General features: G+C 42.3%; 1 protein-coding gene and 2 long non-coding RNA genes across 4 annotated transcripts in view; 1 reads left to right on the top strand and 2 right to left on the bottom strand.

The window, feature by feature from the left end:
• The window catches only part of EGFR (epidermal growth factor receptor), a 161214-nt gene extending 155506 nt beyond the window's left edge, over positions 1 to 5708 (bottom strand). The window contains exon 1 of one of the 2 annotated variants that reach the window (XM_051799428.1): positions 5301 to 5708. In XM_051799428.1, coding sequence (XP_051655388.1) covers positions 5301 to 5406 — 106 coding nt within the window. In that variant the 5' untranslated portion in view covers positions 5407 to 5708. The remainder of the gene's footprint in view (positions 1 to 5300) is intronic. The other variant, XM_051799427.1, reaches the window with a different exon arrangement.
• Positions 5709 to 5771: 63 nt separating this feature from the next.
• The window catches only part of LOC127476482 (uncharacterized), a 36430-nt gene continuing 16021 nt past the window's right edge, over positions 5772 to 26180 (top strand). Inside the window, exons 1-2 of the long non-coding RNA XR_007906640.1 lie at positions 5772 to 5917; positions 15198 to 15547. This is a non-coding gene — a long non-coding RNA (uncharacterized LOC127476482). The remainder of the gene's footprint in view (positions 5918 to 15197; positions 15548 to 26180) is intronic.
• On the bottom strand, positions 8511 to 25889 carry LOC127476481 (uncharacterized). The gene is made up of 4 exons (XR_007906639.1): positions 25797 to 25889; positions 15786 to 15877; positions 12747 to 12887; positions 8511 to 9123 (listed from the first exon to the last, which is right to left on the bottom strand). It is a non-coding gene; the product is annotated as an uncharacterized LOC127476481 (long non-coding RNA).

Genomic DNA, 26180 nt, shown 5'->3' with positions numbered 1-26180 from the left:
TGTACTGTACAAGGCTGAACAAGGATGTCAAAGTCCACACAAAACATTAAGCAGAGGATTCCCACACTGTGTACCATTCATCCCTGGAAAAAAAGAATTTACCTGAACACTTTCTACCCACACCTACACAATGTGGATAAATCCACAGTGCCAGCTCCCCATGTCCTCATGCATTTCACAAGCTCTCCAAAGCCGACAGGTATGAATAGCAGAGATCCTCAGGAATGGAGAACTTCTAATGAGTCACATCCAACACAGCTTTTATCCCACCTTCATCACCAGGATCTGGAGGTGTGTACCACTGCATCAGCTTCATTTGAAGTGTGCATCCCAGAGGTGAGGGTCTGTCTGCTAATCCCTCGTCATTATCCCTGCTCTCCTACCATGGACCTCAGCATCACGCAGCTCCTGGTCATTGCCCCCATCCCATCACAGGTGCTGAGTGAAGTGCTGCTTATGACCCAGAGAGGTAAGTTCTGCACTAACTTCTCCAACTGCACTTACAGCAAGACGTGTTACTCAAGCTAACCTCGAGGCAAGCGCAAGACAGGCAAGTCTCCCTGTCACGGCAGTAACTGCTGCTTGAGTATTCATCGCAGGCTACACACCTCCTACAAACGCTACAAAGCAAACCTGGGAATCGAAAAGTGAGAACATGCCTTCCACTGAGATGCAAATAAAGCTCTGCTGCATTTCCTAATAACTTTCTCTTTCTGGTAAAACTAGCAAAATTCCAGCTGTGTCAAGTGCAATTCCTGCGCCAGATGAGACCTGACTGACAGAAGTGCATTTTCCCCTAGCAAATGCTCGAGGAGAGCAGTAGAGCAGAATGGGCTTTTGAGAAATTATAAACACAAACAGAAGATGCCTAATGCTATTCACACATTTCCAATTATTCTAACTAGCAGGTAATCTTTTTACAGAATTAGGCCTCACCCTCATTTTGACTAGTCTAATTTTATAGAGTTTGTCATCCAGGTCAGCCCAGCAAGCATTCCTAATATAGACCACAGAGAAGATGCTTTTGTAGGTACAGCCGGTTCTGGTTCCCCCAATAAAGTTCTACAAGTCATAGCATTTTTCTGAAATTTCTATTACACAAGCTCTTTTGCAATACAGATCCAAGTCTGAGATTTGACACAAGTTCTTGTAACTGTAAACAACAAAGTTTATAACATAACATGCTGACTCCTAATTTTGAATACATTAGTTCTTTCTGTGATAATCCACTCTCATACGCAGCATTACTGTACCCTCTCATGCACACATGCTACTGAAACCTGGACTAGACCAGGGGTTTGTAGCAATATCAACAGTTCCTATACAAAACAATTCCATGAAGGTAGTGTCATCCTGCTGAAAATGAAGTAAACCCTTCACTAGGCTTGTTCCCAATGAGCTATTAAGCAAAGGCAGTTTGTGCTCAAGGAAGATAAGGACACCTTCTGAACAAACTGGTTTGGCTAGTCAGCTATCTTGCTGCTAAAGCTAGCATATCCCAGTGATTTCAGTGATACGTGGATACCTAAATGCAAAAGTCAGCCCTGAGGACCATAATGGCATTGTGCGACACTCCCCAAAAGTCTCTCTTTATAAATTAACAAATAAATTACAATGGACTACTCTGAATGTAAAGTCTCCAGGGCATTGATCTTGATTTTCTATTTATCTGGAAATCTCTTAATATACTCTTAATGCAAGAAAAAACATATTTGTATTTACTATCACTTCACTGCCTAGCTTGTTCACCATGCACACACACTTCACTGAGGGGCCAATCTCTTTTGTAATATTTTGCACAGTCACTGCATTTTGCAGACTGCCTGAATTAAGGAGATGCTAGTATTTTCCTTCCCTTCCCTATTTGTCAGAAATTGTTCTTAATGATGGGACTTGGGTTTCGTTCTTCATCATTCACACACTGGAGTAAGAGCAGGTCTATACTCAAGACTATTTATTTCTATTATCTCACCAAATTGAGCTGTATCAGTATCTAGGTGGCATATCTCTAACTGCATTTACCATTGAGACTACACAGATTTATTTTAGTTTCCAAATCCAAAAAAGTTTGGTCACTTACCAAGGAGAATAAAAAATAATAAATGGTTGCATAGACAAGACCTCAAATAATAAATAACTAAACGCACATATTAGCTCCTGTATCCACATAGAAAATTCCACTTTTATCAGTGATAATACAAACACAGGAATGAGAGAACAGTGTACCAGCAACCCTGGGAGTGTAACAGGAGCATCCAACACCTGGTACCTGGTACGGAGGCAGGCAGAGACCATGACTCCTCAGCCAACCTGTGGATGTGTGGGCAGCTGCCTGTTCCTGGGAGGCCCCTATGCTCGCTCCCACTGCAGGCGCATCTCACAGGCATCTCCTGCCAGATCTCTGCTCCCACAGAGCAGCGGCCAGGTTACAACTGAAGTGCATCTGGAAAGGCACTGGATGCTTGCACATAACTAGATCAAGCTCTACACAATCCACAAAGGCTAGTCTACTTGTGTACATATGTCACAAGTAAGCACAGAATAATATACCGTGCAGAAACTACAAGACAATATAAAGGGCAGCAATGCACAATATAAGTACAGGCACAGCCCGCCTGTAAACACCGCACGGGATATTAAATGAAGCTTTTTCATTTCATGTGAAAATGAATACTTCAACATCTCTAAAGAACTTAGTCCTTTGCTTTCCAGAAAGCAATGTAAGACACCAGGTACACAGAAAGCTATCACAGTTAACTTCAGCAGCTGCTGAGCTGCCCAGCATGCTCACATGCACACTCCCGACGTGGAGCGGCACACTCCCATCCCACAACGGCTGCAGCTACAGATCAAAACTAGAGATATAAAGCCAATAGAGAGGAACAAAAAGCAGTTTGCTGAACTGTAGCACTGTTACCAAGCACTGACACACAAGAAGGACATGGGTCAAAAACATCCAGTCTAAGTGGTAGGTACTTATCTCGGGTACCACCAAGCAGGTCATCCACGTTAGTGGAAATCCGGACTAGTTCCACTGTGGTTAATGTGGGTCAATATCAGAGCAGGTAGATTGAGGTGGGCATTGATCCCTGTGAGTGTACTTCAGTTTTGAGCAATGCTGTTTGTTTCTAGGATATGCTCAATTAGGGTTTTTTTTGTATACTCATGACTACAATGTTATAACTAAACCAGTTTTCTCTCATGCATATTCAAAAAACTAATTCTTAAATTTTGGGAAAAGGCAATTGTATTTAAATTTCCATTCAAACATTATGTTGATTAGATTCTACAGGCCGATTCTCTGACATTCTTCTAACAAAAACATTTGTCCAGGTACTAAATTTTTTTTTGAGATATCTCCTTTTGCAAATGGAATCAATCAGATTGAAATTTTAAATAGTGTAATCTCCTATGCAATTTGAACTTCTAAAATTCAGTCTTAAAACTCTAAAGAGTTTTGCATATATATATGAAAGCACATTTACTTTCAAAATTGCTCTGAATTCTGATGTTAGGTCCTATCATTTGACCAAGCAGGCAGTCCTCAACATGTGCTGATACTCTGCTAACCTGTTGGGCCTGCTGCTTTAAATCAGTATCTCATAATTCTCAAATGTTGCTTTATTTTGTATTCCTGAGTAATTTTCTTACTTATCTTCAAGTGTGGGGAGAAACAGCGAAACTAATAAAGACCAATGAATCGATTAATGCTTCCTGAAGAAATCCTTCTGCCTTTACCTCTGTCACTGAGCCTCCAGCTCTTCCCAGAGGAACAGTTACTTGCTGACACAACATCCCAAGAATTATCTCCACTGGCTTTATCACTTAGCTGTTGATTATTTAGTAATCCTCAAATAACTGGCACCCTACTAAGTTTATGAGACACAGAATTAAACAATATAAATAAGGTATTTCTCCTCATACTTTACCAATATTCCACAGGGCATGTGCACCTGAGACTGAACCTCAAAACACTTTTAACGCAGGCAGAGCAGATGGAGTCACTTTGCTTCTCATCAGTTTCAAAGGGTGAGGAAAAATAAATAAATAAAAAGAAAACCGGGAAGAAAAAAATGCCTATGTTACATCAACAACAGGTATGAACTTGATTTCTGGAACAAGAGAATCTCTCCGCTTTTTAAAGGTTGTGCAACCAGTTCTTTTGGACGGGGTGTTTCTCACTTTCAGGGCGGCTTTACTATCCACAGTCACGAAAGACTAACTCAGTTGCTATAAGGCATGCACCAGCTCTTCTAAAAACTAATTCTCTTCTCCCGCTTTTTCTTTAAAAAGAATGAAAGGGAAAAAAAAAATCAAACCACCCAAATCTGCATTTTTTCCCCTGGCTGGCAGATTTCCAAGATAAAGAGGACTGCTCTCCGGCTGGAACAGCAGCCGGGGCCTGCTCTCCAAACTCACAAAAGAGAACACCACACACAGAGAAACAGCGACGGGTCTGACCGGCCAGAAACGTTTTCTCACCCTCTAAAGCAGTTTCTCAAACGAAAAAGGAAAACCCGACCACCAGCCCCACGCCTCTAGCCCCAGAGCCAGCCCGCGCCGTGCTGTTCCCACGCACCGCCGGACTGGGGCTGGCAGCGCCGGCAGGGTCGGGACGGGACGGAACGGCGGCTCCTTCGCGCCGGGTCGGGCAGGGATAAATCACTCCTCTTTTGGGTAACTGGGGAACCAGAACCCACATGAAGTTTCCCCTCTTTGCAGCCACCCCAGTCCCAGGTGTATGCTTTTTTTCTATTATTAGTAATATCTTCTAACAGGACAAGCGGAGGAGTCCAGGTCAGAGTGACGGCGGGTTACCGGAGCGGCTCTTACTCGGGAACTACGGGGCTTTTCCCCGCCGGCACGGCGCGGGGGTGCCGGGAGCGGCGGTGCGGGGCTGAGCCGGGGAGCGCGCTCCGGGGAGCGATTGGGCAACGTGGGAAGGGGGGAAGAAGAAAAAAGAAACACCAAAAGGAAAGAAGCACAAACGATGAGATGTGCCAAGGCTTATTCCCATTTATTTCCTCCACCCCCACAAAAGAAAATAAGCCGAGAATCAGGAAGTCAGGGCTGCGTGATCGCTGTTACAGCTTTGGTTTTCTCCCCTTTTCTCCTTTTTCTGTGTTTTTGGATGGGTGGGTTTTTCGGTGTCTGGTTTTTTGGTTGGTTTGGGTTTGGGTTTTTTTAAGGAAAAAAAGTAGTTGGACTTTCCCCTCTCCGCTCCCCACGGCAGTCTCCCGGGGCGCAGCCGGCAAAGCGGCGGCAGGACCCCCGCGCCCCGGCCCCCCACGCCCTCCTACCTTTCTTTCCCTCCACGGCGAGACAGAGAGCGAGGCGCCCCAGCAGCAGCACCAGGACAGCGGCTCGGCGGGGCCCGGCAGCGGCGAGGGGGCTGCGGCCGCCCATACTGCGGGACCGCCGCTCCCTCGGCGAAGTGGGTGGGGGGTCGGACGGGACGGGCGCACGGAGGATTCCGCGGAGCCGCTCCTGCTCTGCTCCTCTCTTCTCCCGCGGCCGCGCTCAGCTCCTCTCGGGCGCTCTGCCCTGCGCGGCTCCGAGCAGCATGCTGGAGGGCGACCGTCGAGGTCTGCGCGCACACGTGCGTGCCCCGCTGCGGGCGGGCTGCTGCCTTTCTCCTCCTTCTCCTCCCCCCTCTGCTCCTCCTGCTGCAGGCGGCGGCGGGTGCGCGGGGCTTGCGGAGCGGTTGGAGCCGGCTGTGGGACGGGGTGCGCCCGGCTGCGCTCTCTGCTCACTCGCGGAGCACAGGGGCTCCCTCTGGGGACGCCGAGCAGGAGGAGGAGGAGGAGGATGGGGAGGGAGCAAGGAGGAGGGGGGAGGAGGAACTGGCGGCGCCTTCCCCGCCCAGGTGGAGAAGGGGTGGACCCGCCACCTGTCCCGGAATATGGCATGAGGGGAGGTGTGAGTGGGGTGGAGGTAGTTTAGACGTTCGTCCTTGCTCGGAAGGGTGGGGGAGATTTTCTACTTCCCGGCAGCTTCTGTCCGGCAGCTGCCAAAGGCATGAGCGTGCATTTGCGCCGCTGTTCGCAAAAAAGCGGCGTGGCCCTGGCACAGCTTCTGTCTTTCCTTCCGGGAGTGTTGACGGGGCGCAGAGGATTTGCGGGAGTGCGGGTGCCCCGGGGGGGTTTGCAGCAGAAACGCTGTCCTGCCCCGTTCTTTAGGGAGAACTGTCCCGTTGCAGCGCCAGGTAGAGGAGTGCGAGCGAGGAAGGACTGAGGCCTTTTACCGGAGAGCAGCAGCGGCGAAGCCGCTCCGGAGGTACAGTCTGCTCCCTAGGGGAGCATCTCCGGAGCTCCGGCCTCGTTTCTTCTCTCCGAAATCAGCGGAGCCCGCTTGGCCTCTGCGAATAGTCCTGCTCTCGTTCTCGGTATTTTGCTGCCAATACTTGCAAGGCCAAGTGTGTGGGTGAAATAAAACCGCACTGAATTTGTGCGTTTTTAGCACACGGATAACAGGGGCCGTATCTGCCCGTACCGTTTCTATTCCCCTGCCACCAGCAGTGAGAAAGTGCTCCTTGTTCCGCGTAGCAAGTTACTTAATGACCACACAATCATGCAAGTTTTTTTGAGGTGCTCCAGGGACATCCACAGACATTAAACAAGAGGGCATGTACAGTGCTCCTTTCCCCCAACGTGTTTTCCTCCGAGAGGCAAAACCAAGCTATTCAGTGTTCATTAAAACGTGCTTATGGTTACAAGCTCTTTTTCTAACAGGCTGTTCCTCTGGAAAGTGGGAGGAAGCACTGTCTTGTCGCTCAGTTACGTAATTAGGACATAAAAGTGCCACTTGTCTGGGCTGGGATTTCTTCGAGTAAATCATGATTCAACACTCAAACTTGTTAAATGATGGTGGGTAATTTCTTCATAAAGTTCTTGAGAAGACCTGGGTTACACAGGCAATAGGATATGAAGTGTTAAAACTGTAATGATTAGGTGGGAACTCCAGAACTGAAGTCAGTAATGACATGAGGTTTGGGAAACTACGTGCTAAATGCCTGTGTCTATCACAGGGCACTGGAACACAATAGATTGCAAAATAGCCACTGAGTGTACCTTTACTTTCCTCTGTTATGCATGTTCCTCCGAGAGATACCTTACTCTTCTTCTACCAGTCAACTTCCTCTGTAAAATCTTTTTTTTTTTTCTGATAGTTTAACTAGTTACTGTCTTAACCAGGCAAAGAAAACTACCAACTCATTTACTTATCCTAGCACCTGACCAGCTTTAACCATGTATCATCCCGCCATGCCTGTGATCATTTATTAAGATGAATTTGGTTACAACTCAGCTTTTGAATGCTGTGGCTGACATTCTGGTTTGATTATATTTTGTAAATAATGTGAAAGATGTACTTCGAGGTAAACTCAGACATTAATAACATCCCAGGAACTCTACTCATGTGATTGGTTTCATGGTTGTAACTGAGGGCAGAACCTGAGCTTACAATACAATATAAATGCAATTTGCTTCCAAGATTCTCATACAATGCAACTTTGTAAACACAGTGTGTGTGTGGTTCATTTTGATTTATTTAGACAAATAGGAGGATCTTTAAAAGTGAGAGACCCAGGAAAAAGAGATCAGCTTCTAGGGAGGGAAGATTTGCAAAGCATCCTCAGCACACACTGATGATTACAGCTTGCGTGATAAGAAAGGAAGTGCAATTAAGATAGCCAAGAAATGAACTTCAAATCAGTTCTGTAGTAAATAAAAATATGCCCCTAGATGTGGACATTGAGCAGGAGGCAATAGAGTTTTTAAAATCTAGAAAAAGAAAGGATTCAAAGTGACAAATGAAAAACAAACTAAACATAGGAAAAAAAGAAAACATCTTTTGCATGTGAACTCGGTGGAGAAACTTGTCCAAGTCCCGTCCTAACATGCTAAAGAACAAATACTTGCTTTGCAGACTTTTTTTTGTGCAATTATGATTCTACCTGCTATACTGAGCAGGAACATTTCATGCTTGCTTCATCTCCCGTCATGTACTGTCCTGACATAAATGCACATAAACTCAAGTATTTGATCCAAACTAAACTCCTCCTTCATTGCCAGCATGGTGAGCAAGGAGAGCCTAGGCAATTTTCCCTTTAATTTTTTTTCCCACACTGCAGATATCCGCTACAGGATACTCTCATCTGCTGCTGGTAGTGCAGTACTGCTGAAGGGGCTGCACAGCAAGCTGCCGTAGATTCCATCCTCCCACCTTTGTGAGCACAAATATGTTATTTTTGTGGCATTGTGCTCTGCTTGCCAAGGTCATGAGATACATAAAGAGACTCTAAGACTGTGGTTTGAGAAGCTTATCACAGGCAGGAATTTCAGGCCTTGAACAGTTTCTGAAATGGTTTGAATTCAAACACGACATTTTCCCTAAACAGCTGGTCACATACCCGGTGACTGCCTTTGGTACAACTCCTTTAAATCTAATGTAATTACATGAATTTTACCAAGGTCATACAATATTCATGTTGCAAAACTTTTATTACCAGCTGTATGTGTGCATGCATCAAAGGTCATGGGACAAAAGCCAGTCTTTTGACTACGAATTTTTAAATTGATAGTTCATCGTGAGAATACTAAATACGATATCTTTTTTCAGCTTTCTTCTTACTTGCTTGCTTCATGGTATGTATATATCTCCTGTCTTCTATATATTAAACCTAAGCATGCTGACCTCTGAAGTGAAGTCCATGTAAGCTGGTAGTTCTTTCATATGAAGATACTTCTGGATTGCAGAATTTGGCTGCAATTGCTCACGACCACTTGCCTGCACCGCTGAGCTGATTACTTTGCCACATGTGGAGAGAAGCTGTTAAGAGGATGAATAACTGATTTTCCTATCAGTGGAAAAAGCAGGATTAATTCTCATATCTCTTCCACATTCCCTCAAAAAAGAATAGAGTCTCAAAATCCTCTCAAGAGTAAAGAAATCCCTGCTACTGGGTCCTTTCCTTAAATGAAACAAAAACGTGTTGTTTTTCATTATCCACTGAGAGCGGGTCAGCATTTGCCCTCCAAAAAAATTCATCAGCAACCATTCCTGGATGGCAGTGCAGTTCTTCTCTTTGTGTTGCAAAAGTGATTCTAAAGGGCAGGCCTTTTACTGGAAGAGGAGAAATGAAGTAGAGCTGAATTAGTAGGGGTTTAGAATCAATTTGCTCAGATTTTGCATGTTTTTTGAGATAGTTGACATTGTATTTTGCATTGTAGTTTGTATTCTACTGAGGTTTTAAAGCAAGGGCTCAGGTAATAATTCATGGAGCTTTATGGCATTTTGCATGTTGAAAACATTGCACAAACATTAACTGATTTATCTTTGCAAATCTCTTGTAAAGCAGGTTAGTAGCTATCATTTCCATTTTATAGATGTAAAATAATTTGCCGTGGGCAGAGTGTTAGTGGCAGAGCTAGGGTTATCACTCCAGAGCTATTAATTCTAAACATTCTGCTTAAACCTTCTTGGATCATGCTGCTTCTAGAGACTGTCCCTGATGAAAAGGGATGCATTTTTACGCACTCAGATTCTCTCTCTCTCTCTCTTAATGCTGTTTTTTGTTTGTATAGCATCATTTAGAAAGGACAACAACAACAAACACATGAGTATTGAAATCACACATGGGTATTGAAATCAAACCTTAGTTATAGTAAATTGCACAGTCAGTATTTCAACACATGATCATAGTATTATCTCCGAAGGGTTCCTATATGTTCTTTACTGTTTTCATGTCCAGGTTTTATCTGTCATCTCAGTCATGAAGTTCAGAGTTGCATTTTTCAGGGAAAATTTACTTAAATCAGGAACAGACTTTTAATATTATTTAAACTCTGTTGGGGATTTGCAGCACCAGCTCATACGCTAATGAAAGTAGGCAACAAAACAGTAAGTATAAAAATGAAACCTGTGTGGCTGTTGCATGGGAGAAAGTGTGAGCTATCTATTCTCTGAATTATGTCTTCTCCTTGAAAAGACCCCCAAATTTTGTCCAGTAGAAAGCAGAAAAAAAAATTGTTTTGTGCATTTTGATTAACGTCTAAAGTAATTATAAGAGAAAAAAGGCTATAGCAAATTCTTTCGGTATTGACGATAAACATTGCAATTGGTAACATAAACTGAAAAATGTTATCAGGGTTTCATAAGAATAACTACACCATATTGACAAAAATATGCAGATTTACTTGCCGTATAGTTAATCTTTCCCCTCTCACAAAATCTCAGTTGAACTCCTGGGTGATATGGCCTCTCCATTGCCATCTAGTAGATCTTTTCAAAGGGTAGAATATATTCCCTGCTTAAAAGCACCCATCCCTTTGGTGTTTGTAACTTCATATAGGGACTACTGTGTTTTTTCACAAACTTTAACAAGTCCCAAAACTAGACATTTCTTGCTGTGTTCTTACCTCACTAAGTTTTATACTTTGTATGGGTAAGGACATCTGGACTGATACTGTCATGGAATAAGGTATGTTATATACAAAATCTTTGTTACTAAACAGTACAACATCTTCCTACATAAAAACAAGCTTCTGCCTTATTTCTGTATTTTGTTAAGGTGACTTACACTGATATTGCTATACTACATATAGTTCTTCACTCAACCAGAAATCATACAACTCTATGATTGCAGCACAGTTGAACATGCTGTCAATAAATCGTATGTCAGTAGAAGCAGAGCTAACACAGAATCACAGAATGAGTAAGGTTGGAAGGGACCATAGTCAGTCATCTGGTCCAACCTCCCTGCTCAAGCAGGGTCAGTCTAGAGCACTTTACACAGGATTGCATTCAGACAGGTCAGTATCCCCAGTGAGGGAGACTCCACAACCTCTCTGTGCAGTCTGTTCCAGTGCTTGGTCACCCGAACAGCAAAGAAGTTCTTTCTCACATTCAGAGGGAACTTCCTGTGCATCAGTTTCTGCCCTTTGCCTCTTGTGCTGTAGCTTGACACCCCCAAGAGGAGCCTGGCACCATCCTCTTTACACCCTCCCTTCAGTTACATATATACATTCATATGGTCCCCTCTCATGGACATGGCTCATGGACAGTTGCTTGTCCACCAGGACTCCCAGGGCCTTCTCCACAGAGCTGCTTTCCAGCAGGTCAGCTCCCAGCCTGTACTGGTGCAGAGGAGGAACATTACCAGATCAAGATGGGTGACTAGTAACAGCAGGTGTTTGATTATGAACACTGATACTGCTAATTGCATTACTGTCACTGTCCCTTCTGCACAAGCAAAAAATGAGCCCTGCTCACCTATTTCCTGACCCACTGCATAGCCTGTCATAACCCACGTATGTCCACAGTGACAAAGAGATGGGGACAACAAAACACAAGCCCATGCCACAGACTTTGCCTTAGGAAGAGTAAAAGTGGCATGAAGCCAAGCTCAGGTGTGATGATTGGCTGGCGTTGGTTGTATTTATCCTGCCCCTTCCAAGTCCTTTGACAGACCCCTTCCCAGCTCCCACACAAAGTTCAATGCCATGTTCAATACCATTTGCTCAAAATATTGTCTCCTTGGGTGTTTGTAGAGCTGAGAAATCTACAGCAAAGAGAGAGTGAGGAAAGCTGGTAGCCCTGAGTAAATGCACAAAGAATGTGAGTTGCATCAAGGGTGTGGCTAATGGGGGTTTCTTCAGATTCAGCCATCTCTTGCTGTTTGCATCCAAAGCGGACACAGATAAGAATGATAAGAGATTGCAACACTGTGATTCTGCTAAACAACTACAGCTACCAGTCCTTATTTAGGCTAGCAAATATAAAGTAAATCAGCCTTCCCTTATATGCACTCCTTATTTTTCACTAAGGAGGTATCTCTACCTTGACTCATTTTCCCAGCCCTGTTAGACAGTAAGAACCCTAATGTTTACAGACACTTTCTTGCTTCTTGCTTCTCTGTGACTCCAGAGATATGCCACTGAAATCATTACCTTGCATTTTTCCACAGGAAAACTAAGCCCAATAGCAAAGCTGTCACTGAAGAGAATGGAAAAAGAACTTTTCTGTCATGTGCTTTGAGGTTTTGTCCCCAAAGTATTTTAACCACAGAGTAGATGGTAATTTTTATTTAAAGCAAAATAAGTCATTATGCTTTAGAAAAAATTCTATCACATTTTATGCAGCACTGCATAGCTAAGTAATAAAGACATATGTGGCAAAGGCTGGTCAATTCAATATGATTAACCCAACCAAAATCCTGGAGATATTACAACTGCACTGAAAGAAATCCCATAGAACATGACCAGGCAATCAGTTGCCTTTTTTCTTTTATCATACCTCTAACTTCCAAAATCTTTCTCAGGCAAATGTTTTCTGCAGCATGTTGGAGACCATCAGCAAGTGTGACTGAGCAGAAGAGCAGGTTCTGGAAATCAGAGAGGTCACAAAGTGCCCGACTTTCCAGCAATGGCATCTTTATTTTCAAATGAGGAGGATCCAGTGTAAATGCCCCTGGGGAAGGCCTTAAGGCAGTTTGTCAAACATAGCAATGTACAATGCTGAAAACTGAGATTTGGGTAACACGGTTTTGGAGGACCGGATTTGTAAAGCAAAACAACTGCAACACAGGCCCTGACATCCTCACTGCATGTGTTCCTGAGCATTTTAGTTCAGACTGCCTCTTGTGATCCTATGGACTGAATGTCCCTTACTTGTCATGGTATGTTATGTACGCCTCCGGAGCACATCTTTCAGCTTAACTCCGTTTGGAAGAAACGCAGGTTACTCACCCCAAGGCCATGGCACGAAGAGGATCACACTCAGAAGCACACTCCCAATCCATATCAGAATGCTTTTACAAATTTTTTGTTTTACTCTCTTCCTTATTTTCTTTTCTCTTTGCCAATACCCTTGCCCACAATCTGCTGTTTCTAGAAAAAAAAGAAAACAACAATGAAATATTTGAGTTCCTACCAAAGTTTTAATCTATAGAAAGCAAGACAGGACCTGGATCCCAGCTTCAGTCTTTGAGGTTTCCAAACTGGGCTGACCCCAAACCCAGAGCATAAACAAACACAGTCTTTTACAGGTTACCTAGAAAACTGCTTGATATGAAAATGGCAATGGGATGAGAATGCCAAGCACTACCCGTTACCCAATACTGCGAGATAAACTAGATGAAGTAAACCCATGGATAACACAAAACACGTATAAGACCTCTAATGAAAAGAGTAGGCTGAAAACAGCCAGATGGCTTTTCGGGGAGCTATTCCAGTGGCACACACCAGTGAACAGGCAGGCTGGGAGCCAGGGCTGGCCACTGCATCCACAGGATTCAGGTACTTCTACTGAATCAGGGCAAAGTTAGTTAGTCCACAAACCAGATAATCAAGAACTGACATCACATTTTAGATGCTGTCAAAACATAGCTACAAAAAGGGGTTGAGAGGGGTCACCTGAATGCTCCTGAGCTTTTTCTTCCTTCCTATTTATAACATATTCCCCAATACACCTCAGGATATGTGTTTGATCTCAACGCTCTGGTATTTACTTCTTGAGCTCTCGACAGCTTTTCTGTTCAGACAGATGAGCAATTCTCTGAGCATTTCAGTAAACTTTCCAGAGGTAATTAAGATATAGCTGTCTCTGCAGCTTCCTCCTCTCCAAACTCAGATTCAGTCCTTAAAATCCTCACGTGACATGACAGCAAGAGGATGTGAACCTCTAATCCATTCCGTGTGCACACTCCCACCTCCATCAGACCCTCAGCTACTAGTGTGTGATATCCTGCACCACTGGTAAGAATGCAATATCCTGGTGTAATAGAAAGCATACCATGAAACAGCCCGGGGATATATGAAGATAAAGAAACCTGTCTCCTGCCAATTTTTTTTTTTTCTGAAATGGGTCAGATTGGATAGGTTACTTCACATTCTCCATCATCCCATCTTCATAAGCAGCTCCCCAAAATACAAGCTCCTCATCATTTGATTTCATGCATTACTTCCTTTCCCAGCCACTTCTGCAGAACTAGAGACCCAATTAATTTAAAAAATGAAACCCAGCGCAAGAGCATTAACTTTTCCAGACTTGCTTCCTTCCTGACCTCACTGCTTATTTGACTGTAAAACAACCGATGCTGCAGTTTTCAAAGAGGCAAGTGAGGACCACAATTTCTATTCCCAGTCTGTGGGAGTGGGAAAGCGACTTTGGCATAAATACATGAAATTTGAGATGTTAAATATATTTTAAACCAGCTCCTTTTCCTTTAAACCTAATTTCCTCTGAAGACAGAAATTTATCACAAATGACTCAAGTTTCCTCAAGGTTTTATCAATTTAAACTTCAATAATGTTCTTTCTTTGTGAGTTCATGCTACATTGCCTAGCCCTCGCTTACCCAGCCAGTGCTTACTCATGCAAACCAATAATTTGGCTTTTCTGGTTTATTTGGGTGAGTGCTTTTTCATTATGTCCCTTGCCCAATCTATTAATTTGAGATGAGGGTCTTGTGGGAATTAATTATAAGTCTGGACATGGATGAGTGGTTTAAGATTTTGCCTGTTTTCTATAAGATTGCAGCATATAGAAATGCTCATTCTATATGGAGCAAGTAAAAAATTCCTGGGCCTCTCAGCAGTGGAACTACTGGAGACTGGTTTTCTACAAATGATTTTGCTTTCTCCCCTTGTCTGCCATCTACACTACCCTCCTGTGCCCTCCACACAGGATAAGAGACAGCCAGTATGGAGATGTATGCATGGTAATTGGACATGTGGGCTGAGAGTGACACAACAGATAGCTGCTGAGGCTGCAGTACCTCCTCTTTACATACCACCAGATTTCACAAGGCTCGGGAGATCCTCACTCCTCCATGGGATTTGGTTAAAATTAGTTAACAGGGCTGGGGACCAATAGATGTAATGACTGCATGCATCTTGCTTCCAGACTAAAAAATCAAAAGCTGGCAAGAAGCTGTGATTGTCTGACTTGAAACAGTTGAAATGTATCCTTGATGTCCTTTGTAGTGCCTCAGGAATAATGGCAGGTTTAGAGAGTGCAACTCCATGACCTTATTTGAATTGGAGCATACTGCAGTGTGTCTAAATGCTCTCTCTAGGCTTGTTTTTTAAGTTTAAAGAGACTATATCAGGACATCGGTGCAGTCCAAGGTTTCCAAAGTTGTTATAGCTAATGAGAGAGGCATATGTGCTCCATGATTCTGATGTTTGTCATTTACAGATCTGCTCCTGACCTTTGTTTTTATCTCTGCATCTCACCCCTGAAGCTAACATAAAGTGCAACAGAAGCCAGATCTACTTGAACAAGCCCACACAGAAGTCAGAAGGCTTCCCTGCAGAGTTGACCACGGCTCACACAGACTTCCCTCAGGAAAGGAAACCAAGGAGATCGCCTTTCATTTACAATTTCTCAAGAACCAGAAGATTGACCGTAAATGAACACCAGGCTTATATGAGTACAAAGAAGGAGGCAAGAGAAAATAAGAATGACAATGAAAATGCCTCAAAGACACTAGTGGGAGCCCATCACTGCTTCTCTGGGAGACCTCCACAGCTTACTAGTGCAAAAAGGTAAAAAAGTCTGTCCCAAAGTTGGTGAATTGCTATGTGTGGCCTAAAAAAATTAGGTGCTGAAGTAGGAGCCAGAGCTTCAAAAGCTGGAAGTCTGTGTGAGCCTAACCCTCCCTATGTAAAATGGGGATAACGAGTAGCACAAATACCTAAACAATTTTTAAGAATAACAATAACTACATGGTGCTTTACAGACAGGAAGGGTTTTAGGAATGCTAAGTATTCTTAAAATCTTGACCTTTCACCGTGATTTTGGTTTGGTATCTCTGAGATGGGGTTTTCTGTCTGAGGGAACCCCTGCACTCTCACTTCTTAAGTGAAGCTTCTTCCCTGAAATAGAAAGAGGGCAAAGTCAATGAAATACAGCATTGGCATTGCTGCTCTGATCACTCTAATTACTGCTATGGTGACAAGAGCAGTATAAATCAAGCCAGTTCAGCCAAGAGTTTTTACCACAGGCTGGTTAACCACTACGTTAGTATGAACATCTGACACTTAATTTTCTAGGAGGAATTAAAACAAGGGTAAAAGCTTGGAGGAGGCCATTCGTTTGTATTGCATGGGAAAGGATAGGGGGAACAGAGGCCATGAACAGCAATCTCCATGGTTTCAACTAATATAGATGCTTCAACCCTCCCTTTTGCCCTCGATATGGAGCCCACTCAGACTTACTCAGAGCCTAATGTGAAAAGGGGCACTGAACTTAGGTGGGATTTGCTACATAATGGTTGTGTATGTGCCTATAGGCCGGTCCAAAGCACACAAATAATTCACTGCCACTGGCAGAGTGGAATGATGTATTTGCTTTCTTTCCATTTTAAACCAAAAATCCAGCCTTAGCATTTTAAATAGCAGCATTTCTCTAGGAAAGGCATTTGTTTACTTTAGTGCCAGTAAAATTCCTCAGAAGGACAGTCTGAGAAGTAGAAAGCTTCGTCTTATTCACAGAACAAGTATAACAAGTCCTGCAAGCTCTCTTCCAATGTTTCACCAATATGCCTCTACTCAAGGCCGGAAGATTAGACTTCATATTCAAAACAGCACAGGAGTTTTCTTTAAGAATTAAATACCACAGCGTCTTTGTTAATCTGGGTCTAACACAGAGAACTACCTCTAACACAGATAACTACCACACAAATAGCAATGGCATTGCTAATCAGCACCAGTTTTGCTGGGGACAAAGTCAGGACATTGGGAAACTTGTGCTGCTGACACCTGCCCAAGAAGAGCAGAGCTCAGTGGCCATCTTCTGCAGGCCCCATACCCCACACTCCACAAGAACCTTATTTTACCAAAGGCTTCTCCCTTTGGTGCCCAGTTGTGCTGTGAAGCTCATTGCCATAGGATGTTGTGATGCATATGAGCAATGCATAAAAGAATTCAAGTTCCTTGAGGGCTGTTAAATACAGGGACAGAAGCACAATTGTTGTCTCAGGAAAGGTATAACACCACAGCAGCCACTGGGATTGTTTGGGATGGGGAAGGAGAGGTGTCATGGAAACACCAATTTCAATTTGACACAGTACAGCTGCTCTCCTCTTGCACCGAATTAATACTGGCAAGCAAAAGTGGAAGTCCTTAGGCACTGTTCTCCAGCTTTTAAGGCATTTACATACAAAGAACACCTCTTCTTCTTCCTCTGGGGAGGGAATGGTCTTCATCCACCACCACTGGAGCTTGTTTTAAACAGCAGAAAAGGCTTGTCCCTTGTATCAACTCACGAGCTGCTCTCTCCCAGAACTCATAGAGTGGGACACACGTTCTGTCCAGCTACAGAAAATACTTATGGAGTGTTGGGTGTATAAGGACTGCCAGATCCTTGAGATATCCATAGAGGTGGGGGATAATTTGGGTTGAGTTCCCCTGATTTGTCTCCGATACCAGGCTGCCGCACACGTTTCTGCTGTTGGCTTCTTCCCACATGACACTCACCTACCTAGGATCTGTATGTGTGGGATCAGATCAACCTAGAAGTACAGGAGGGGAAGAGACGATATTTGCCCCTAATTTTACAGGGAAAGGCTCTAAAGCTTACCATGTGTTAAGTAACACTTCATTTCACCAGGAGCTTCCCTAATCTCCAAGGCATTACTCATGGAGGAGGGACCTACTCACCATGAGTAAAGGCTTTGGAATCTGGCCTTTAGTGTGGAGCTTTATGATAGCAATACTGAATATGTAAATCTCTGCTTTGTACAATATGTGCATGACATTAGGAAAACACTGCATGACAAAGAGCGAAATAAGGAAAGCATGTCCAGCACCTCCGTCTACATTCAAGCTTGCCCAGGTTAATACAGCCCTGCTGATTTACAGGGCCATGGGGCAAGTTCTTGATCTTATGTTCCAAAAAATTGTAGGAACAAGATGCTGACAAGTTATTTAAGGAATGTGGTCCTCTAAGAACTTATCAAATCTGTCCATAAGTCCATTCACGTGCCGGGGCATTGCAATTTTGAACAGCACTAAGGAAAGAGACCAGCCTCTATAGGCACACGTATGGCTTCCACAGATCCTAGCAGAGCCTCACGAAAGATTAGGATACTCAGGACCATGAACACCTGTGGCTTGACCTTCCTTTATCTCAAGCATCAGATTCCTCAGAATACCTTACAATGACAGAGAAAGAAAGGCAACAGAATTTGATCTTTGAAGACTTCTGGACGCATATTGCTTTGCTGTGGAAAAGCAGCATATACGAAACAGAAAGCCTCTTTTCTACTCTGCCTGTTGGGTATGCCCAGTGATTTAACCTGTCTGCTAGTACCACTATAAAAGAAGAGATCAAATTCATCAAATTATAGCCTCAGGATTTATGTTTTTAACTGATTTTGCAGGGGAGGCAGAAAGGGAAGGAAAAGGAATGGAGTTTGTTTCAAGCTTGTCTGTCTTCTTCATATAAAAACATAAAAAGTAGGAAAAAGATTTTTTTTATTATTTTTCCTGTAACAGAATGGGGTCAACGGGTACACAGCCAGTACACGGGTAAGTGTTGAAATTATGTTGTATATCACAAAAATACACATAGGTTCCTTGACTCCTTTAGTTTCATATGTGGCTTGTAGTTCACAATCTACAATGAGATGTGAGAATGTGGTTAAGAGCTGAGAAATGAATAAAGAAGCCCCAACATGTTATTCTAATGGGCAAATTCTTCACTCTACACCGTATTATCTCACTAACTCTACTTGAAATTAAACAACATCCAGTTTGAATATCTGCTCCGTTCCTGCTCTACCCAGAGGTGTCAACAAGAGGGCACAAGCTGATTTTTATGACGTGAATCAAGTCTGCTGGAAACTATTACTTAAGTTTCAGCAGTGCGTTGTTCCAATAGATGGTATAAAATAAAGACTATCCCTGCCCTAGGAGGTTGCAGTCCAAAAAAAGATCAGAGGAAAGTATTTGCCTCTTGCAAAGTGATTTATTCAGTTGGTTCTCTGAGTTTATAGTCTACTTTGAAGGTGGGCACATTTGTCATGTAAATTTTCGTTTTTGTGAGAAGCACAGAATAGGCCATACTGATAATGTATGCTGTTTCCAGAAATTGTGTTTGGTTAAAAAAAAATTCAAAAGATTGCTTCCTGTCTGTTCAGACATTTTGAAGTTGAAGTTATTTAATTTATTGGTTAAGAATGAATTTTATTTCTAGACTTCTTTGAATAATGTTGCTGAAGAAAACATCTTATGAACAAAATGTGTCACTCCCAGAAGTGATTCCTTCTACGTTTTTGTTTTACTGAAAAATTCTGGGGAAAAAACTATTCTTAAAAAAATTCCAAACTGAAAGCTGCCAAACAGCCTGCTGTTCAGTAAATTCTACCATAATAACCCAAACTAATAATTTCAAAAAAGACTGATCATTATAAACAAACCTGCAGCAAAGCAGAGGGCTGGACTAATTGTTGGATTGGGTAATCTGCAGGACTCTGATTTAGCATTCAAAGTCATAATTGGGTCCATGACCACCTGCTTTGGTCACTGGAAATGAATGCAGCTGGACTTGGCTGGTCACTGTATCAAACGTTTGCTGAAGGATGCACATGAGCTTGTTAGCAGTCAGTTGTTGTTCAGGCTTTAGTCGAGTAAATTGTTGCTGAGCTTAAGTCTTGCTGTCAGTAACAGCAGAAGTGGTAAAGGAAAGAAATAGCATTTCCTCTCTCCATTGCCACAGGGCTTTCTGAAGCACAGCGGCATAAATGCCTGATAGATAATCTACAATTCAGAATGCTTCCTACACAGAAGAGGCAAAAAAAGTAACATGGCTTAGTGGAGACTGCAGGCTTTGTGTCAGAAACCTGGTGTACCAGTGCACATCTCTGCCAATTACTTGCTCTGTACCCTTCAGCAAAGGGCATAGCCTCTGACCCTGCACTTCTCTTTCCCTTAGATAATGATATCTACCCTCTTTTTAAAAAATATTTTAAAATATACATGTAAGATAGGATGGATCATTACAGAGCGAGCACACAAACAAATGTATACACACCCAGACAAGCCATAGTGATACATAAAATGCAGACACTCCCATGCACAGAAATGTACCGATGACCTTAGGCTAATGACTGAAGTCTGGGTGGTACTGCTGGTATTCGCAGAGCACACACTCACATAGCTGTGCAGGTCTGCGCAGGCAGCCAACCAGCCCTTTTGCGTGACGTTGGCCAGCGCTGATGTTCTGGGCACGCTGAGCCATTTGGGGTAGCTGGCAGCTGCTGGGATGCTACTGGGCAGGCAGCTCTGCTAGCTCTTCTCTAGCCTCAGAGGGGAAAGCTTCTAGTCATAACGAAGGAAGAGGGAAAACAGTTCCCACTTTCCAGAGAGCTGGGATTTTTATTTACTTATTTATCATAGCTGCTATTTAATTTAAAGACCTTATATATGTAGCAGGAGCCCCACTAAAGTAAATGTGGCACAGCTGGTGGCCAGGTTCCAGAAGTGTGTCTTGTTCAACACTTTCCACAGTAGCGAATGGCCTGGCCTTTTCCATGTGGTTTAAAACTGATGTGTTTGGAAATGTGGAAATGAAAAGCCTTGGGAGAAGAAAGGACAGAATGGGAAAATTGGTTGTGGAGAATACCTATTTCCCTAATTTTAAATGCAATTTTAGAAGCAATCTAAAACAGTTCATTCCAGGTGGGCCCACGCTTTGTAATTTTTGCACTTCCAGAGTCCTTCCACAAGATATCAGGTTATTAATATTATTTTATCAGAAACAAATCTCACAAGTATATCCTATTCTCGGTACGCAGCACTGCAGCTCACTCTGCTGAGAGAGGTTTAGCCGAGCAATAGCCCCTCTGCTGTCTGACAGCCTCAAGTCTTACAGCAGCTCATGTGTGATTCACAACTTAGTCTTGTTTCACGTATTTTTTGCTAGATCACCTGCAAACTTGTGAAGTGAAACTGTTGTTCTTTAAAAGAAAAAGCTGTGGTGATGCTCCTGCTCTCTATGAATGGAGCCCTTCCTCCAAGCTTCGTGCAGGGTTCCTGTCCAATCTGATGCAAGGTGCTTCAAACTGTCATTAGCACAGACTGAACAGCACAGGTCAAATTACTGCATCCACAGTGTTCTGGTTAGAATCATAAGCTGAAAGTTACTCCATCCCAAAAGAAAAAGGCTTACCATACGTTACCCCCCTTAGTCTGCCTAAGATTTTGCCCAGATACAAGTTCAGTCACATGTGAACAGCACTGTTAGTGAATTGAAATAGTATGTGAAACTTTGGACCTGTCCTGCCTCATAAATAGGGCTCAAGTTCAGAAGTTATTCAGAAACTGTTTACAGCAGTCCTGTATAATCAAATCAAAACTGAAAGCACCTGAACAATGATCAATGCCTGAACTCAAACACCTCAGCATGCTTTTGGCTATGCCATAACCATGCAAATCAGTCTAATTTCTCATTGTGTATATTCAAACTGGAAACTACTCTGCAAGCATTTGGCCCTGAATAAAACTACTGCTTTTTTGGGCAATGCAATCCTAGGTGTACTTATAGGAGACTTAAAGTTTATTTCATATGCAGGCAAATAACTTTATCACCATTTGACTTGCTTTATTGCTTTGTCTTTCAACACCTTAGATATTATGGGATCTTCCTAAGTTTCTCCTCCAGCAGCACCTCCCTGCTTGCTACTAGTAACACTTCAGGCACTGCTTCTAGTTTGGTAACTCCTAATTACCAAAAATAAAAGATCCTTTAAACCTGCTTTCTGAGAGGAAACAGTCTTGTTAGATATGAGAAAGTCCCCTCAGAGAGAGATAAACGTTCTGTAATGAAAGAGATTTCCACTGAACTTCTCATCCTTTTCAAACCAAAGACAAGAATAATAAATAGATTTAAGAAAAATAAATAGATTTAAATAATTTAATAGATTAATAAAGGATTTCTACATATTTTCTTAATGAAATAGATTTATAGGAAATTAGGTTTATTTAGTTCTTCTGTTCCTGGAACTACTCCTTTTACTAATCTCAAGATAGTAATGATTTTTATATATTTGTCAGAATTGCTCAACAAATGTTTGTAATAGTTAAGACACATTCCATTTCCATTTGCCTCTTTGAGGCCAAGTATCTTCTCAGTTTTTTGATGCTTGACACTGTATCTGGCCAGCATGACTCAGCACGGGAATATGATTTCTATGCCCTGAATGGATGACTCATTCTGTGCATACGAGAACAGTGCCTGAAGAGCATGTAGAAAAAGATAAGGAGAAGAGAATCCTTTAAGAATCTGCTTCAGGAATGTTAAACATGCTCTGTAAATATTATTGGCTTTTTCTGTATAGGAATATAAATAGTCTGTGATTTGAAGATGAAAAAAAGTAATCAAATTTACCAACAGTTCCTATATTCACACTTTCTTGGCACAAAATAATTTCCTGTAGGTTTTGGCAGGTTTTTTTGGTAAATGCATTTAATGAATGGATTAGCATTTGTGTCTGGAGAAATAAAATGCCTCTCAAATATTCCTGTGCACAAATTTGATAACTAGTTGAGTTGCGTAATACACTATTTAAAAGAAATCAGATGGTGAACATAGTACAAAGACCATAAGGAGACAATCCATATGCACTGACTTACAAGAAGTCAAGTGACATGGACTTAGTAAACATGCTTGGCAAAACCAAAACAAATGTTCCCAAATAACATCACATCCAATACTAAGATCACAGGCACCAAGAGATGGGATGACTACAGCGACCCTCTGTGTGCAGAGGCTTTCCCTGTTAAACATCTTGACAGAGTACTCAGTCCACTCTTGAAACAGCTCACATAAGGGTTACTGCCTTTATGAAACACCCAAGAAAGCTTAACCACTCCCCAGTGTCTCACTCCAGCAGCAATAGATGGTTGTGGAAGCTTAGCTTTAAGTCTTAAGTAGAAATGCTTGACCAACATCTGCTGTATTTTAATATATAGGTAATAACGTTTTATAGATGCTGGAAAATGCAGAGACACAGACAAAAAGGATTAAAGCTAGTATTTTTTTCAGTTCAATGTGACTGTTATTAGGAGTTCTGCATTTTACTCTGTTCACTGCCTAGGTATAGCTAGAGACCAGGGAAAAAGTGATCTGAGGAAGAAAAAAAAATCAGACTGCCTTGAGTCAGAGTTCATCTCATGCAATCATGCAGTAGCCTGCAGTACACCTTGACCACAGCACTCAGGCACTCCAGGCAGAAGAGCCCAATGGCTAAAGAATATGACAAGCAGGCAAAACACTTGGAGAACTGAACACCAGTCACCTTGCATTCCCACTGTGGGCAAAATGTCCCAGCTTGTGTTTTCCAAAGTTTATGAGTGCCATGAGGTTCTAGTTGCCTCTATGAAATTGGCCTCTTGCCTTCTCAGAGCAAAATGTACCCATGTGTAGAGCCAGACATTAATTCTTACCTCACAAGAGTTTAGTAAAATTTGAGGGATGCTACTCAAGACCTTTACCTGAAAAGTGCTTTCAGTGAATCATTATAGATTGTTACCAGGTCTGTATTTTTAAATAACAAAAAAGAAGCCTCAGTCACTTGATTAAAAGGCTATTGCATACCAACACAGACCAATAATTTTCTTCCCAGAAGCCAAGCCATATGATTTAGGACTGAAGAATGCTTATGGCTCTTGGACAGGACTTGCTGATAGCCCTGTTCACTTCAACAAAGAAATTTAGCCCTTACCTGGCTCCTTGCTGAAAATACTGTGGTGAGGTAGGGTAGTCACATCTGTTGAGTGTTGGTGGTCTTGTTCTGAACTGTACAGAACAGGACAACGGAGATAGCTGCCTATCATGGCTTTGCCCAGGTTGAGAAAGAACAGCAGGCAAATGAGGTGCCTAGGTGCTCTGGGGGCTGAACGAGAGCCTGAGACCCACAAGAGTTTTTCTTCTCCATGGCAGGAGTTGAGCCCTGCAGAAGCACCTGTCAGTTGCATGGCTATTCAAAACATTTATTCAAATGCTACAAACCACTAAAACTTCCATGTTCAATAAAAAATATAGTTCAGCTGAGATAAGTGACTCTCAGGGGGTCTTGACTTAAGACAGTCTGTAGCATATGAAGTCAGAATCAAGCTCCTAATCATGTTTTTTCAGGTTGGCTATGCCAAATTTCCTTTAGGGACTTTTGACCTCTAGAGCATGATTTCCTTACATTTCTTGCAACCTCAGTTTTTCAAAGGTGTTCAGCACTCCGGGGTCATGAAGCTCTTCTCTGAGGGCATCACCTGATAAGGAAATTATTTGTTTTCTATCTTGCTGTCTGGCATTGTTTTGTGAAGCCTGTCTGATTCTCATACATGCTATCGAGGTTGTGTTTTTGCTAATCATTGGATTCGTTCTATTTTACTTAGTCCATGTTTATAAATAATGGTTTGAACAACACTTGTTTTAGTGTGAAACTTGATATTTGGTATCTTTCTTAAACCCTCTGCCTTGGTTTAACAGAGAATTCCAATCTACACATTTTAAAGAAAATGTCATGCTCATTGGTGCTACATGAAAACTTTAAAAATTGGTATGGAAAAATACCCCTGGCAAATAAATGAACGAGAGAGAAGTAAATCCCTTTTCTGTCAATATTAAAAAAACCTAAAAATCCAAAAAAAGGTGATCTGTAGATGCACCACCAAAAGGTAAAGAAACAAAGATCATATTCATTAGTATAATCTGATTACTAAAACAAATCACCCTATTTCTGGATGACAGAGTTTTGAATGTCTGTGGGTTATAATACCTGATAGAGAAGCATCTGTTCAGATACCAGGAGAAGGAGGGAAAGGGACTATGGTGCCTCATCCCTGGGACCTGGGAATGCTCCCCCATCCAAACAGATGCTTTTTCACCTACTGCACTGAGTTCAGTTAGATTGTAGGACAGCTACAAGGTTGTAGATACCCCTATGCTATTTCTTTCTCTACTTCTCTGTGAATGTCAGGTTTGGAGGGAACTTAGCACAGGCCATGCCAAGAAAGCTTCCCTGGGGAATGTCACTGGATCATTGCTCAGTTCCAGCAGTCCCAAGCAGGGAGTCAGATCGCCATGCATAGTTCAAAGCAGCTTTTCTAGAAGAACAATTGCAATCTGTGGCGAATTAACCCTTGAAAATTTTCTTCCACAGTACAGTAAAATTTTTACTATTAGTAGTTATTTGTACCCAAATCATCTCTTTTCCCTGCTAGGCATCTCTATACTTGCTGCATTAGGGAATGCCAGCAGAATAAACACTGCTTTATAAGCCTGTGGAATTTATGATGTGGTTGGGAGCTGGGAAAAAATGCTTTGTCTGTGCCTTGCCAACTCTGTGGTAGCATAAAGCTGAAGACAGACATCAAAACATTAACTGAGAGAATGCAAAACAGATTTGAGAATATTTTGCACTTACCAGAGCCTTAATCAAATTTGGAGAGGTAAATATATTTATAGGTGCTTTCAGAAATGTCTACATTGAAGTCAACTGTGCACAAGAACTCAGTGCTTTCAATACTTAAACTTTAAAGGAACGAAATAGCTCCAAAGATATAACTCAGAATTAAACACTGTCATCTTTGCTTTTATAAATTATTATTTTACAACTCGCCACGTACATGTCACAATGAATTTAAGTAGCTGTTTCCTGCTGTCTGCAACCTAACCTCAGTCATTTACAGTTACATCAGACAAGATTGCAGATTTCATCTGATGCCTAACCTAATTCCTACATCACTGAAGCATATTGAACTCTGGGGAGGAATTCTCTGTGGAGCAACTTACCCAAAAATATCTTTATCATGAGGCAAATCTTGAATATGGGGAGCAGCATCTTGCCCTAATCTATCAGCCACACGACATTTCTGGAGCAACGGGGGATTCTGTAGCTACGCCATGATCATTATGACGATGTATAGGCTGCCACAGCATCTTGTTCCACATGAAACAAAGAGCAGAGCCAAATGTTGCTCTTAATCATCTGCAGTGGGCTGTTTAGGACAAATCAACTTGGCCATAAATGTTGTGTTTTGAATGGATTTCTTTTCTTTTGAAGGAAAACACTGCAGAAGGACTTGCTGTTCTCTACAGCCAGGACAGTACTCCACTAGTTAGGTTTGAAAATGTAGTTCCACCACCAATCTTGGATATATTACTCTTTATTTCTGT

The sequence above is a fragment of the Manacus candei genome, unplaced genomic scaffold, assembly GCF_025592945.1.
Source record: "Manacus candei isolate 608988 ecotype Guabito, Panama unplaced genomic scaffold, ASM2559294v1 h1tg000049l, whole genome shotgun sequence".
Taxonomy (NCBI): Eukaryota; Metazoa; Chordata; class Aves; order Passeriformes; family Pipridae; genus Manacus; species Manacus candei.
Note: the sequence above shows the minus strand (reverse complement) of the source record. Positions and strands in the feature narration are given on the sequence as shown.